The 15,943-nt window shown below is 26.7% G+C and overlaps 3 protein-coding genes across 10 annotated transcripts; 1 reads left to right on the top strand and 2 right to left on the bottom strand.

The window, feature by feature from the left end:
- Positions 1 to 226: 226 nt before the first annotated feature.
- Positions 227 to 2,132, bottom strand: LOC100651236 (FGFR1 oncogene partner 2 homolog). Its single transcript, XM_003393201.4, has 4 exons — positions 1,905 to 2,132; positions 1,164 to 1,298; positions 731 to 982; positions 227 to 484 (listed from the first exon to the last, which is right to left on the bottom strand). The coding sequence occupies exons 2-4, from the start codon at positions 1,296 to 1,298 to the stop codon at positions 257 to 259; spliced, it is 615 nt and encodes a 204-aa protein (XP_003393249.1). The 5' UTR covers positions 1,905 to 2,132; the 3' UTR covers positions 227 to 256.
- Positions 2,133 to 2,579: 447 nt separating this feature from the next.
- Positions 2,580 to 11,685, bottom strand: LOC100651114 (vesicular glutamate transporter 1). 3 transcript variants are annotated; one of them, XM_012309747.3, is made up of 10 exons: positions 11,450 to 11,685; positions 7,287 to 7,345; positions 6,774 to 6,957; positions 5,844 to 6,077; positions 4,718 to 5,023; positions 4,294 to 4,417; positions 4,089 to 4,222; positions 3,709 to 3,851; positions 3,318 to 3,438; positions 2,580 to 3,117 (listed from the first exon to the last, which is right to left on the bottom strand). In XM_012309747.3, the coding sequence occupies exons 2-10, from the start codon at positions 7,337 to 7,339 to the stop codon at positions 2,947 to 2,949; spliced, it is 1,470 nt and encodes a 489-aa protein (XP_012165137.1). In that variant the 5' UTR covers positions 7,340 to 7,345; positions 11,450 to 11,685; the 3' UTR covers positions 2,580 to 2,946. The 3 variants fall into 3 exon arrangements, with proteins under 3 accessions (XP_012165137.1, XP_003393248.1, XP_020720392.1); XM_003393200.4 differs by lacking the exon at positions 11,450 to 11,685 and adding an exon at positions 8,556 to 9,290; XM_020864733.2 differs by lacking the exon at positions 11,450 to 11,685 and adding an exon at positions 8,331 to 8,517.
- A 512-nt stretch (positions 11,686 to 12,197) lies between these two features.
- Positions 12,198 to 15,155, top strand: LOC100650799 (cysteine protease ATG4B). 6 transcript variants are annotated; one of them, XM_003393199.4, is made up of 10 exons: positions 12,203 to 12,792; positions 12,999 to 13,070; positions 13,136 to 13,306; positions 13,513 to 13,690; positions 13,760 to 13,839; positions 13,939 to 14,090; positions 14,185 to 14,263; positions 14,348 to 14,502; positions 14,629 to 14,794; positions 14,911 to 15,155. In XM_003393199.4, exons 1-10 carry the CDS (start codon positions 12,753 to 12,755, stop codon positions 14,976 to 14,978), a joined length of 1,161 nt encoding a protein of 386 aa, XP_003393247.1. In that variant the 5' UTR covers positions 12,203 to 12,752; the 3' UTR covers positions 14,979 to 15,155. The 6 variants fall into 6 exon arrangements, with proteins under 6 accessions (XP_048260379.1, XP_003393247.1, XP_020720422.1 ...); XM_020864763.2 differs by having other exon boundaries at positions 12,204 to 12,774; XM_020864757.2 differs by having other exon boundaries at positions 12,207 to 12,792; positions 12,857 to 13,070.
- The last annotated feature ends 788 nt before the right edge of the window (positions 15,156 to 15,943 follow it).

Genomic DNA, 15,943 nt, shown 5'->3' on the forward strand with positions numbered 1-15,943 from the left:
AGGCAATTTAAATAAGGAGTTTAACAAATCATGATATAAAAGATAATTTGACAATTTTATGTTAAATGAAACAACATTCAGAACTAAATTTTTGTAAAATTCATTAAAATAATTTAATGTATTTAAATTGTACTTTTTTTATATTAGCATTTTATTATATATAAGTAATACATCTTTTATCTAATATTAATTATATTATAAAATATGAAATAAATAAAATACGAAATTCATATAAGAGAAATATAAATTGTAACTTTTAGCATACTACTGGATCAGTTTGTACAGTCTTACTATCTACTTCAGTTTCCTTATTTAAGGTGCAATACTTATTTGCAATATTAACTATTTCTCGCAAGGTAGTATTTTCTTCTTTTAAAGTACTATATACCTCTTTATCTCTCATTTCATTTTCTTCGTCCAAAGCAACTGCGGTTTTCATTACTGCTGCCATTTCATTAATCTTTTCTGCTTGATTAGTAATTATCTGTAATTTCATAGAAGAATCATTCATAAGTATTAATAAACTACATAAAAAAAATTTTAATAGAATTAATGAACTTGAATTTCATACATTTACTATGATGACTTTTGATCAGTAATAATAAATTTTAATTATTAAACATTAAAATTTTAACGTATTGTATATAATAAAAAACATTCATTTTAGTACAATAATGTAATATGTAATTGTATGTATAATTAAAAATATATGTATAATGTTTATGCTTACATTAGCATATTTCGCATTATGTAATGTAGAAAGATCTGTTTTGCAGAGACGCAATAGGGATGCTGTCTGTTGCCTGTATTTAGACATAATTAATTCAAGAGCATGGTGATGGTCCTCTAATGCCTTTTTCAATTCCTTATTTTCAGCTTGTAATTCTTGCAAGTGCTTGATTTCTCTCTGTATTCCTGAGATTAACTGTATATGTGGCCTCTGTTTTGCTTCGGTGTTAAGGATCTCTACTTCTTCTTGATACTATAAATGCATTTAAAAAAGTATAAAAAATGAACTTTATACAGTTTTATAATAAAGAATTGTGTTAAAAATCTAAAAGAATAAGTTTTCACTTTATTATACTTTGATATCTTTTACTTTACTTATGTATGTCTGTGAATTTTTTGATTAAATTGTTATATTATATAAATAAATTGTTTACCTGCTTCATATTAGCAATTTGACCACAAACTGATTCTATTTCGCTTATTAAATTATCTGCTATATTTTCGTGATCTGATATTCTAATCACTAATTTTTTCGCATCCAATATGATTTGTTGAAGAGTTAATGACATCTGTGAATATATGTAAGCACATATAAATATAAGTTTTTAACAAATTAGTTATCTAAAAATTATATTGTTTTACTAAACATACATGCACATTTATTAAATATTATCAAACTATTAAGATATATATACATATATGTATATATACATATATGTAGTATATATATAAATATATTTATTTTCTTTGTATATATTCTTCACATATTTTCTTTTCATGTATTCTGTTATATTTATATCAAAATTTGTTTATTGAAGTTTATATATAGCTTCTATATTACCATGTTATAGATTGTTATTGATTAATTCAAATTATTTATATTTTTTCTTAATATTTTATATAAATAGAACATTAAAATAATTTCGTAGTAGTATAATTTTCGTTAAGAATTAATATGTTTCTACATAACCTCTATGCAATGCTGTAATGGTCTATTTAAATGGCTTTAATATCATACCTATTAATTTTAATGAGCACAGTGTCTTATAAACGTATTTGTAAACATTTTTGTAAAAAAATGGTTAAAACTCGGCTACTATAAAATAGGTTATACTTACATCCAAGCTGAGATATACATTTTATGATAATTTAAAAAACTATATTTTTTCATTTACCTCTTAACGATAAAAATCTTTATATTACAAATTTTAAAGGAATTTATTTATTAATTCATTCAGTTTTAATTGTGTAATAGATGAATAAGATCAACGTCACATGAAAATATCTTGTTCCTTATTCCTCAGTTGTATGGCAGGTTTGTTTATTTTCTATCACTTCCGTAAGATCATTGGTCTACCAATCATTGACTGACCGTAGAAATTGTTACATGTCATAATTTCTTACATGTACAGTTAACGATATACATAACGGTATATAAGCTAGTATAAGTTATAAGTTTTTGTTTTTCATAATTGTTTCTTTTTTTTAAGCATTTGTATCGATCATAATGATTTTTTTAATAAAATGCATAAGTAATGTATTAGATCAATTTTTTTTGTTAAAAATCTGCTACAAACAGGGTAAGGAAGATTTGCACAATTTACATATCAACATTTTTTGTTTTTTTTTTATTTTTACGTAACTAACTGTTATAAATTATTAGTTATATATTATCTAAATTATAATGTAGTCACTATTTTACATAATTTTTTACGAAAATTATTATCTATTGTTAATAGTTATTTATTTTTGTAAAATAAATTGTTCAATTAGAAATTCATTATATAAATTTTTTTTTAATGTAAATATATACAATAACTTATACATAAATAAATTTTTTAATCATTTAATTGTTTTGATAACAATCATTTTATTTAAATAATACAAATATAGAATCACATTACATTTAAATATACATTTATATTTTTGTTGGTAAGTATGAAATATTAAAGACTGTTGTTTTATGTGTCATGATATAAATACTGTTATTCTAAACTATTCATACACATATATAAAAAGTATTTTATAAAATTTTGCTAGTCCATAAAGAACTGTTTAAATCAAAAAGTAGAAAAAAGTTATTCATGTGTATTATATTAATGTATACTCAATAAAAATAATCACAACTACTTTAGCTACGAGCCAAACATTCATGTATATTATATACATATATTATAAATACTGATGTAACTGTCAGCAAATTTAATTTGTTTTATACTACAAATTATCTATTTCCATTGCTGGATTATCATAAGATCTCTTTGATTGTTCATCACTTCTTTCTGCCCAACTTTGTTTTTCACCAGATGCGTATAAACCATATATCACAGCTCCTATCAAATAAACTGCACCAGCAATAATGAAAACTATCCTCCATTCTGCAGCACTCTATGAAATATGTTCCAATCTCATTAGATTTTTGAACATCCGTTAATTACTAGTTAATAATTATTAATGGATTTTAGAGTGTTATAACTAATTGTAACTATGATTTAACACAAAGTTATAGAACTTATAAATGTCATTATAATTATTAAATATTCCTCTAATGTTTAGGTAAAAATAAATATATTATAATTTAAACCTACTTTATTTTGGACAATATATCCAGTGATAATAGGGCTCACAACTCCAGGTAAGGTAGCAACAGTATTTCCTATTCCCATAAGCACACTGGCATGTTTAGGAGCAATATCCAAATGATTTACTCTATAAAAAAATATTTATATAATGTAATAATACGTTTTATAGAGTTAAATATAGAATTAATGTATTTATAAAATGAGATATGTAATTAATGAATTCTTAAAATAAAATCATAATTTATATAAGATACATAATTCAATTCATTCAACTTGTTATATTGTATGGTATTGTAAATAAATAAATCCTCAGTTTTCCTGGCACATATATCATATCTATCGTATTATATGAATATACTATATCGTATTTTATATTCGGAATTCGAAAAAAAATTACCCAAAACCGGACCAAGCAAAGCCACCAAGGCCAACTGCTATAGTGATACAAATAACCACCCCCGTTGGCGTTAAGATAAAACCTGTACAAGTCATGAATATCGTTTGAAATACAAAAGCTCCGCAATTAAATAACTTACGCACCTGAAATAAAATAAATACTTTAATTGTAAGATTTTTATTGTATTTCATACTTGTATTACGTGACACTTGAAAAAGTACTCGAAAACAATATATTAAAATTAATAAAATATAAATAGTGTGTTAATTAAATATATTATTTTGAAATGTTTTTGGAGGAAGGGGGAGGGGGGACTGGAAACAAGATAAAAAATAAGTATGTTTGAAATAAAAATTATTTATAAGTATTTAATAACAGACCTGCGTAGTCGATAGGATTTTCTCTGTTCTCAGATAATCTGCTAAGTGTCCAGAAAATTGAACAACGAGAGTCATAGCTAGATACGGTAGTGCAGATAAATATCCAGTTTTATCCAATTTGAAATCCAGTACATCTAAAAGTAAATTATACTTAGGACAGAGTATATAATTTATATTCATTAAATAAACGTTCAATTGATCGAACCATTCATAAATGTCGGTAACTGAGTAAGCATGGTGTAAAAACCCCAATTTTCGCTAAAATGAGCTGCAACAATTGCCCAAACTGGTGGAGATGTGAGCATAGCTTTCCATGGATGTGTAATTTTCTATATAAGATGAAATAATTAGAAGAATTCTATAAATAAAATGTAGAAACATAACATTATATATATATATATATTAATAATAATGACACATAAAAATTTAGCAAAGAAAATTAACTAAAAAAAAGTTCTCCATAAAAAATTATTGACGATAGGAAAATTATTGAAAATAGGGCGGTACAAAATGATATAATTTCTGAAAGCGAATTATCCAATTATTCAAATTTTTTAATCTTTTGAGGAAGCGTAAAAAAGCATAAAAACTGTTCTGTTATATCATGTTATTTCTTAACACAATCTTACCTCTTCTTTATTCGCATTTCCAAGGCTACTTTTAATATATTCAAGTTCAGCTTCAGAAATAGATGTATCGTCCTCCGGTTTATCCTTCACGATTATCCACCAGTAAAAAAACCAAACAAGACCAGCTGCTCCAAAAACGTAAAAAACAGAAGCCCAGCCAAGGTATTCAGCCATCAAACCGGCAACTGGCATAGCAAATACAGTTCCAAAGAAACTTCCGGAGAATGCAAGAGTCGCTAATTTTGATCTTTCCAATGGAGGTGCCCACTGTGCCCATATTGCATGTATGCAAGGATATGTTACACCCTAAATTCAAATGATTGGAAATTATTTGAGCAATCAAAACCTACAAGATAAACAAAATTTACTTAATTGAAAAATAGTTATTCCGAAAGTTTATTGTTATTTTGTCGTATTTTTACTCTTTATTAAAACAGAATAAAAGATACGAGTAATAAATAATATGCATAAATGAATGTATGATAATGTATTTTGTACACATCTATAATAGTGAATCTGAATACGTATAACGTATGTGTAAAAATATTTGCTTTGTATACAGGGTGAGTCATGAGAAACCGGATTTCTGTATTTATCGGTTACTTGTCTCGACTAACCCTGCATATTGGGTGTGTTTTCTACTTGACATCTTATCTACAAAATATACTTATTATGTCTCACTTTTTATGTTGGATATAAAATATGAGATTATTAGGAACTTAAAAAAGGATAGGAAATATGTTTTGGAAGATGTTAAACGGGTTATGTGACATTTTTATAAGTCAGTATATATGTCCAACATTCCAGTATTATCTTATTTCTTTTTCTCTCCAATGAATGGAGTAAAAGGCTCCTAGTGCAAAATAAAAGATATTATTCTAAGAACAGGAGTGAAGGATTAATAAATGAAGTCATTCTTAAAAACAGATCATTATTTTCCAGGATCAATATGTTAAGCTAAAGTTAAGATTTAAATAATAATTTTAAAAAATGTTAATTAATATACAATTGAACGTATATATATATATATTATTATGCGTACGTATTATTAAAAAGGAATAAACGAAATTTATCCAGATAAAAGGAATTTATTTATACTTAATATCATAATTTTAATATTGCTTACCTCGCAAATTCCTTCCACTATTCGCAAAGCAACCAAAATGTAAACGCTCATTCTGGCTAGGGGTGGTGTGATAATTGTAAGAAAAGCTGTAGTGGCGATTCCAAGACCAAAAACTCTTTTTCCGCCAATACGTGCGCCAAGCCATCCTCCCAGTAATTGAGTACTTATGTATCCGTAGAAAAAGGAACTTAAAACCAGTCCTTGTGTCTTTGAATCCCAGTCGAATTCTTGTTCCTGTAAATAATACTCTGAATACATTTAAAAGTGATCAAAGCTAATGTATGATTCGTTTGTCTGGTGTAATAGTATATTTTTTTAAGCTTCTAAATATAAAACAGTAAATAGTCACTGTTGTATTTATCTTTTATAGATACTAATAGTTTTTAACATGTTGAACTTCTCGTTTGATTTTAGTTTATTTTTAATTAAAAGAAAAAATACGAGTTTAATAATAAACCTATATAAATCAAAATAAATTTCTATATTAATGTAGCGTTAAACGAAGATTTTAAATGCACGAGTTTCTGAGCACGCATTATATAAAAAGAGCAATAAAACAGAATTATATATTTACAAATCCTCTTTGATATCCCTATTATGATAAAGATAATGCATAATCATGTCAGATAATTATTTCACAACTGATAAAAAGTATCCTTTGTACTAATCTTACGCATTAATATATCATCACTAAAGTCATATTGTAAATCTATTAATATAACTTATCGCAACCATTGTTTCATTCGAATTTCGTGCTATTTATCGACAAATTTTTACTGACATTTTTTTTATTTACATAATATTTGCATACGTACACCTACATTTGAGTATGCAAATTAAAAACGAAATTAAATATTCTAAAAATGAATAGGATTAGAATTAATGACTTAGAATTTAATTCTAGCATAATATAATTAGTATATCACTTACAAAATATTCGGTTCCATTTTTATCGATTTTGTGAACCTTCGCGGTCATTGCGACAATGGCTACGCTTAAATTTACACGAAGGATGTAGGACGTAAAAAATCCAAAAAATGCTAATACTCCGACTACGTATCGTCTTTTTTTCCAAAACTTCCAGGATGGTATGAGTTCATCTTCGTATTTGACGCTAGAAAATTGCCAGTGTTATAAATTCCAATATTTTGCATTTCGAAAGTACCATTTCTATAATTTCTTAAACAGTTAATGATCTTTAAACATGATTGACATAATTCAGCTCGATTACGTTATTCGAAAAGAAAATGTCCCTACATATGTGTGAATGCATTTAAGTCTTATATTACACACATAGTAAGCGAGAACTAAGGAGATGATTTTGCAAAATAGTTAGCAATCCCATGAGAAATGAATAAACGTAATGTTCAATGTAAAAATATGCGTAAAAAATCATCAATTATGATGGAATGGAGCAATCAGATGGAAAGCTGCAATACTCACGTTCCGTATTCTGTATCCTTGACAGACTCAACCGAGGATTTCTTTCTCTCCATCGTTTCCTGAAAGGTTACCGATTTCAAATGCAATCTATTGTCAGAGAAGCTTGTTTTACAGAACTATAAAACAATTATAAAACGTATCTCTCTTTACATATTTACAATGAGATAATGGCTTAAAATCTAATTCGAAATTTATTACATTTTTCCAACGAAGATAATTAATACCTTAATGACATTTTTTAAGTATTCATTATAACTTCTTACTGTTACTTCTTTCAAACTATGTAGATATTATTGAAAATTTAAATTAATTATTTCTGATACTGAAACACGTAACATAATAAACTGTTGGTATACTCGAAAAATATTTGCAAAATAATAGGATTAAACATAAGATTAAAAAATACTTTAGAACATTATAAGCTATAGATATTTGCTTGAAAATTATTTTTCATTTAAGAATGGCACAAGTTACGTAAATTTTTTAACAAACTATCTACCTAGCTTCTTGTGAATTATATTAATTTAGAATGAATGATGTACGAAAGGTAATAAATATAACATCGTAAAACAGTTTTTTAAAAGGAGATTTAACTTAAAATAATTTTTAGCATATTATGAACATGATCATCACTTTTAAAAATAGTAAGTTTTATGATGTGCTACAATTAGAATAATACATACAATGATATAAACAAATATACGTAAGTACCAATATCGAGGAAGAATTTCGCTAATAGCAGTGACCTAGTAATATTTCGAAAGTAGAAAGTTCCGTATCTTAGCAGACTGTTATATACATTATAAATATATATACACAGAACGATACAATCAACTTATGCTGTTTCAGCAGAAATGTAACAAAGCGACGATATCCAAATCTTTAATGAAATAGTGATTTCAAAGTTATTTTTTCTTTCCATTCTACAGAAGGTAACACAGGCTACGTTGCAACCTTCCAGTGCAGTGCATTTTAATATACCGCGACTAAAGATATTTTCCAACTCTCTTGTACAATTCAACAAACTGTTGTGTATTACGATACCTTATCCGAATATAAAATTAATCTTTCATGCACACCAGTATCCATAAAACCAGTGTCCATTCTATTGACATATTCCCGAGGCATTTCGCCGTATGTATCGTGACAACCTGTTACGCAAAGCAACAGTTGTGACACACGTGCATCTCTTGAACACGTTTAATGGTGTTAGTTTGATGTTTCGATCATATTCACGATAAAAATATATGGTTTTTTTTTATTACCGACCTGCGTATTCACAATTCAACTGAAGCCACTTCCTGTTCTGTTATTTAACAAAAACAGATCCATCGAGATCTGCCGATAACAAAGAATAGCTTGAGAATTGTTCCAGATGATATTTATAGTAACTGTGTTCGACACATATCACGATTTTCTAAGAAACTTAAAGGTGATCAATAGAATTCCTTTTGTTTTTATTACGATTAATATATTTTTAGAATCGACTATAACATACTTTAGTGTCACTCTGATTTTAGTATCTTGATCTAAGTTCGATCATATTAATTTAATTTACTAATTTTTACACTATATCTAAATATACTCGTTATCCACGCACAACAGATGTCTTTGCGTTTGCACTAAAATACGTCAGTTATCCATAAACGGTAAAGACTTTTAATCCTAGCGGTGTCAATGAGGTGTGCTCGCGATCGTGTCTGAAATGATTATCATGATCCGAACGATAGGACTACTCTTTCAACTGCACGTTTGGAGATTATTGATCGCATGTCGCGTCACTTTCATTTTGTACGTTCTGCTTCAAAGTTTTATGGAACCGCTGCATATGCGTTCAGATAAAATTTGATGAAGAAGGAACAATCGAACGTGTACGTAAAAAGATAATTTACCTATTATTCGAAAGTTTAATCGTCCGTGACGCAGAATATAGATAGCTTCTATTTGATTCGTTTGTTTAATGAATTTTTGTTGCGTCATTCAGAAAGTGCGTAAGAAAATTTAAGAAAAATTTAAAAGCGATGTATTTTTGTGGAATCAGTGTTGTTCATTAAATAACACGTACCGTTGTTTTCGAGGATTTTTTACCATTTATCGGACAGCTTCGTGATCGCTTGTTCGATAAACTTCTTTTTTTTCATGTATTTCTTTCAACCTTAGTTCAAATGAATGAATGATTGAATCTATTAATTTTGGAATAAGGCATATGTGTAATTTGAGTATTAAATTCACTACCTACATCTTACTATACATCTTATTATATATCTTCCATCGGTATTATAATATTTATCAAACTGGAAGTGACAAGAATTCACACTTGTTAACTTCTGGATCAAGTGAAAGTAAAGAGCTGTAAGTTTAGAAATGCTGCGGTTGTGGATCACATAGTAGTTGCATATTGGATCGCACATACTGGATCATAGATTCGATTTACAGGATATTCCTCTTGTGCAGTTGGAACTAATTGTAAGTAGTCAAACCTATTGAGAACGCCTGCTTTTGCATACACTTACATGTTTACATTAATCTCGTATTACGTTCGCCATAGTTTTTGCTATACATCAGATCTGATTGCTCTTCAGATTAGTTGATTTGTTAAACTACTTATTTTACAATTGAAATATAGACGAATGAAAGGAATGGAATTTTTGTTTCAAGTTTGTTACGTATTTTATTATAAATTACGTAAAGTTTAATTTGTTATTTCGCAATACACATCTTTATAGTTATTTAATTTGATTTTGTATTAAATTCCGGTAATTTCGCTATACAGCAAAAAACAGACAAGAACAAATTTTAAAGAAAGTTTTAAGGATTTATAACGAAAAATATATATACAAATGTAAATATAAAAATGATGAAAAGAAATCAATTATACCCATTGCATTACATTAGAATCTTATTTGAATACTAGAGTTCATTACACGATGATTACTGCAATTATATAATATAATTGTGTCCTCCGAGCAATTTATCTCGTAACATCCTCAACATCGCGAAAAATAGAAGAACAAAAAACTTCATGAATTATGAACTATAATGAGTCATATTGCACGTATTTCCAAGTCGAGTTGCCATACAAAGGTACTATACAAATGATTATGTACCGTGGTATACCTAATAACTGATCATTGTTAGATTATTCATTTACAGATGCAAATTTTCATATTATTGATACTGATAAATTATGAATGACACAAATAACACGATCTTTTTAAAGCACTGTTTCAAAAAAAGTAATGTATGTAGTTCTCTAAATAAATAAAATAACGATATATGAGGCAATGAAAATTTTTGAAGCATATTGTACAATAATGTATCAGAAGCACAATATTTATTAATAATTTTAATATAGTAATGTACAACTATAATTTTTATCATTGCGTAAGAGAACTAAATACGATTCATGATTTTCCAAACGAAAATCGTTATATTTATTTGGAAAATAATTATTCATACAAAGATTTATACACGTATGAGATATGTTACAATACCTGTAGAAAGTCTCAAGGAAATCCAGTTTACGAAAGGTAACAACACTACGATAGACTTTATTATTTTAAAAAACCATCGTGGTATTTAATCAAAGGTATTCGATCTAAAACCGGATATATCGATCTTATCGGAATAAAATTTATGCACAAAATTTAATTCGGTAGTCATACTTAAAGACTTATTTGTGGCTTATGTAATTTATTGGATTTCATAATATATTAATTTTAATTTAGAGTAGTATATAAATAAATAATTTTATTTAATATTTCTTCACTACTCATTAGTTATTGAAAGAAAAAATAAATTTATGATAAATTTTTTAAATATACTGCATTAGATTTGTAAGTAACTATACATGTTTAAACTACAAAGAATTCTTATTAAAGGTCAATTTAATTTGACCTACTTTTACAACTAGAAAATCTTGAACAAATACAACTGGTTCGTGTTATCGAATTTCGGATTCTAATTTACAGAAAATTATATGTAATATCAAAGATTTCCTCTTCTGGTAATATGTATCTTAAAAATTGTACATAACAATAATTACTTCAACATCTTTAAATTAATATTCACATCGTTACATATTTATATTAGTATTATAATTATCTTATAATAATGAAATTAAAAATTTATTATCTTATGCTCTATCTTTATGATTTACTTACAATTTTTAATCCTTGTAATCAAATCCATTAATGTCACAAAAGCTTTAGTTACTACTTATTCACAAATTTACAACCGAAAAGTAAAGAAACTAGATTACTATATAATACTATTATCACAACAAAATACGAAATATGTTTATTACATTATTCAAAGGTCAATAGGAAAACCTGTAAAAGTTGCACGTTAAATAGCACTGATCGAAATAAACAGAAACGTTAAATGGGTAAGTAGTCAACTAGTACAGGTGGAAGTTGATCGTACAAGAGACTGGAAATTTGATCTGTCGTGCACCAATCAGAGTATTCCATTGCACTTGTGATAGTCCGAATATTATGCAATGTTGATGCGTGTAATAATTCGTAAATATTTCCGGTTGATTGTATTATCATCGTTGACATTCGATACCTTGTATTATTTCACAAATGTAAAATATTTCGTGCAAATACATTACTTTACTTACTAACTACCGTGTTATACAGGAATAAGTGCGTATACTTATACTTTAATTATATCTTCATAAAATTATCGATGCTTTATAATTTATATTAAATAAACAGTGAAAGTTTATTATAATAATATGGATAAGTAAAAATAATTTCGATGAGATTGTGTTTAAATAAATTTTTATAAAAAATATCTCAGATATTGATAACATTTTCATTATGTGTAGTAAGGAATATAAATCGATGGAAAAATGTTTAGTTAATGAAAAATAAAATTTCTTTGTTTATTCTTTATTTATTCTAATCTCTATTTATTTAATTTAAATAAATTTATACAATGTAGTATTACACATGAGTATATTTATATGGGTGTGTAATAGTAGAAGCATTTTTATTTCTGTTAACTTTACTAACTTTGGTAAGTAGGTAGTTAGATCATTGACTTGGATTCACAGACGAGGTAAGTATGCGAGTGTATATATATACTTCGTATGAAAATGTATGCCATCTAGCGTAAAGAAGGAGTAATCAAAATATATATTTTTGCGAAGTGGAATGAAAAAGATGTCAGATACAGGGAATTACTATGTGCTTGTTTGGATGTAAAGAGGATATTTCATATCTTGTTATTTTTGCAACGAAATATTTTGGATCAAAATAACGTTTTATATATATTATTTATACATTATACGATATTAGAATTCAAGCTGTTCTCGGTTATTGCACTAACCTCGAGATCTTTGTTAATCAGCTGTTGTTGATATGATATTATTGACATTCTGTTAAAGTCAATACTAGTGCATACTATATTTGTTATTTGCAAAAAATAATGAATTCTTCGCTCAATGAGCAATGACGAATGCTGGTTTACCAAGTTGAAGGTGGTTGTACTACGCATTGTATGTAGAATGTCATCCTTTGACAAATATTTAACCTTATTCCAATTGCGTTTTTTTCTTGTAGAAAAAAGCTGTACTTTCTCTTTGTATAATTATAGAGTAACAAAACATTTTATTTTTATGATACATTGAAGAATTTTAAGTGACATAGATAATATTTGCAAATACTGTGAGAATGGACAGCCTTTTCACACAAAATATTTCAGACGAACCAGAGGATATACCACAAACAGATGAACCAGTATGGATTCTTGGGAAAAAATATAATGCCATAAGAGGTCTAATACATAGTTACAGTAAAGAGATCTGTAATAAATTAGATATGTAAGGTCTTAAATTTCAGAACTGGACATAATTCGTAGGGATATAAGATCCAAGTTATGGTTTACTTACCGAAAAAATTTTGTACCTATTGGTGGTTACAATTCTACATTTACATCTGACAAAGGTTGGGGATGTATGTTAAGATGTGGTCAAATGGTTCTTGGTCAAGCTTTAATTATATTACATTTAGGTAACTGTTAATTTAAATCTAATAATTTTGTTATTTCACGTTTAATGCTCTTATAACAATTTTAAATACTTAATTGTTCATAATTGTATCAATAAAATCTATCAATTAAATCATTTTGTAACATAATAATGGTTTCTAAAATAAAATATTGATAATTATAGTTATATAAATTGTAAATATTTTAAATATTAAAAAATTAAAAATAGGTAGAGATTGGCAATGGACTGCAGAAACTAGAAACAGTACGTACCTGAAAATTCTAGAACGTTTTGAAGACAAACGAACTGCTGCTTTCTCAATTCACCAAATTGCATCAATGGGAGCATCAGAAGGAAAAGAAGTTGGACAATGGTTTGGACCCAACACAATAGCACAAGTATTAAAGTACATATTTATTATATTTTAAATATTTCTAATATAAGATTTGATATTTTATCAAATTTCAATTTTTAGAAAATTAGTTGTGTTTGATGAATGGAGTTCAATTACAATACATGTTGCTTTGGATAATACATTAATAGTTAATGACATTTGTAAGTAATCAAAACTTTTCATTCTAATATATCTATTATTTAGTAAATTTTAATAAATTTTTAAACATCAAACTGTATCATATAATTAAACATTTATAGTAAAGCAATGTAGAGTAGAAGGAGGTACAACAGTGGAAGCTGATGGTGCTGTACCATTGAAAGCACCTAGCCAATGGAAACCTTTATTACTTTTAATACCTCTTCGCCTTGGATTAAGCGAGATTAATCCAATCTACATTAACGGTCTTAAAGTAATGAAGAAATCAATTCTTGCATGAATGGCTAAAATTGGAGTGAAATATGAATGAAGTTGAGGATAATATATTCATACCTATAATTTTTCAGACTTCATTCAAAATTCCACAATCTCTAGGAGTAATAGGAGGAAAACCTAATCTTGCACTATATTTCATAGGATGCGTCGGTATGTATACATATAAAAATAGAATTATCAAATTAAAAAAAGATACAATGAAAATATACACAAATTACAATTTTGCATTTGCAGAAAATGAAGTAATTTATTTAGATCCTCATACAACACAAAGATCGGGTAGTGTTGGCAAAAAATTGGAAGAGGAAGAGATTGAAATGGATGCTACCTACCATTGTAAATCTTCTAGTCGTATACCTATCACGGGAATAGATCCTTCTGTAGCACTTGTTAGTATATAATTAATTTTTGTTATTTAAAAATTAGTCAGAGAATTAAGCAATTTATAAAATAAAATATATTTTTATGAAATATATTTTTATTTATATGTATAAAAAAATAATGTTCCATTTCAGTGTTTCTTTTGCGCAACTGAAAAGGACTTTAAATCTTTATGCAAATCTATTCAGGAAGAATTAATAACACCAGAAAAGCAACCTTTACTTGAATTATGTGCAGAAAGATTAGCCCAATGGTCACCAGTTGAAGATATAGCTTCAGAAGCTATAGCAACTTCAACTTGTAAGTATTTTGAAGTTGGTATAACATTAACAAGAAAAAAAGGAAAATTTTACTAAAGAGATAAATAATTCGAAATTTCATTTATTGTAGTCCGTCTTAGTAATTCTTTGTTATAGTTGTAGATTTTGAACATATAGATCCACAATGTGATACATCTGATGAAGACTTTGAATTACTTGGTTGACATTTAATCAACAATTAACAAAATCTACGATATAAATAATGTATATATAACATCAAAAATGATCCATTCGTACATAAAATACAACCATTCATCCAATATCTACATTTGACTTAAACTAGTACTATTTCAAAGTACTAATAATTGAATAATAAAATAATTTATATCAAATAATTAAAATACTGTATATATTACTCATACTTACATTTTTTGGACATGAGTGATCTATTCACATTGTTAATATAATATAATTTTGATATAAACGAATTTTTCTATAAAAAGTATATTCAAATCATAAATAAAAAGATATTTAATTTTACAAACAATGCAGAATGTACTTACTTACTTTTTATACCAATGAAAAAAATTAATACTAATATGTACTAAGTCTCGTAAATAGTTAAATTATTTTAATAATTATGCGTTAAAAATAATTTAAGCACACATATTTTAAATAAATTAATTTTAAACATAAAGTATACTATGTGTAATATTTATTTATTTATTTATTCTCAAACTGTACAATAGAAAAAATTACTTATTAGTTGGACTTGATAAAAATATAAAAAATTAAAATCACTCATGTCCTTAAAATATTTTTGCCTTCTTTAACAGATAATGCATGTGATGATCTTAATATATAGTGATATGTCTACAATGGCATGCAAAAGTTTTCAGTCAGATTTTCACTATACATTTCAATAATGATATCTAAAAACTTTTAATTAATATTGGATATTGGGAATATTAGATACTGACTGGAAATTTTTAAACATGCTAGCTTTACAATTTTTAGATAATTGTAACACACAATATAATAGTGTTTATTTGACGTATTGCTTTTTTTTATTTGCGATACATATGTATCTAATATTGCTTAAAAATTTTTTAGATGTCTATTTTGGTATATACTGTATACTAAAAGATCTACTTCGCCGGGAACTTTTGTACGCCATTGTATATCGTAA

Source organism: Bombus terrestris, chromosome 1 (assembly GCF_910591885.1).
Source record: "Bombus terrestris chromosome 1, iyBomTerr1.2, whole genome shotgun sequence".
NCBI lineage: Eukaryota > Metazoa > Arthropoda > Insecta > Hymenoptera > Apidae > Bombus > Bombus terrestris.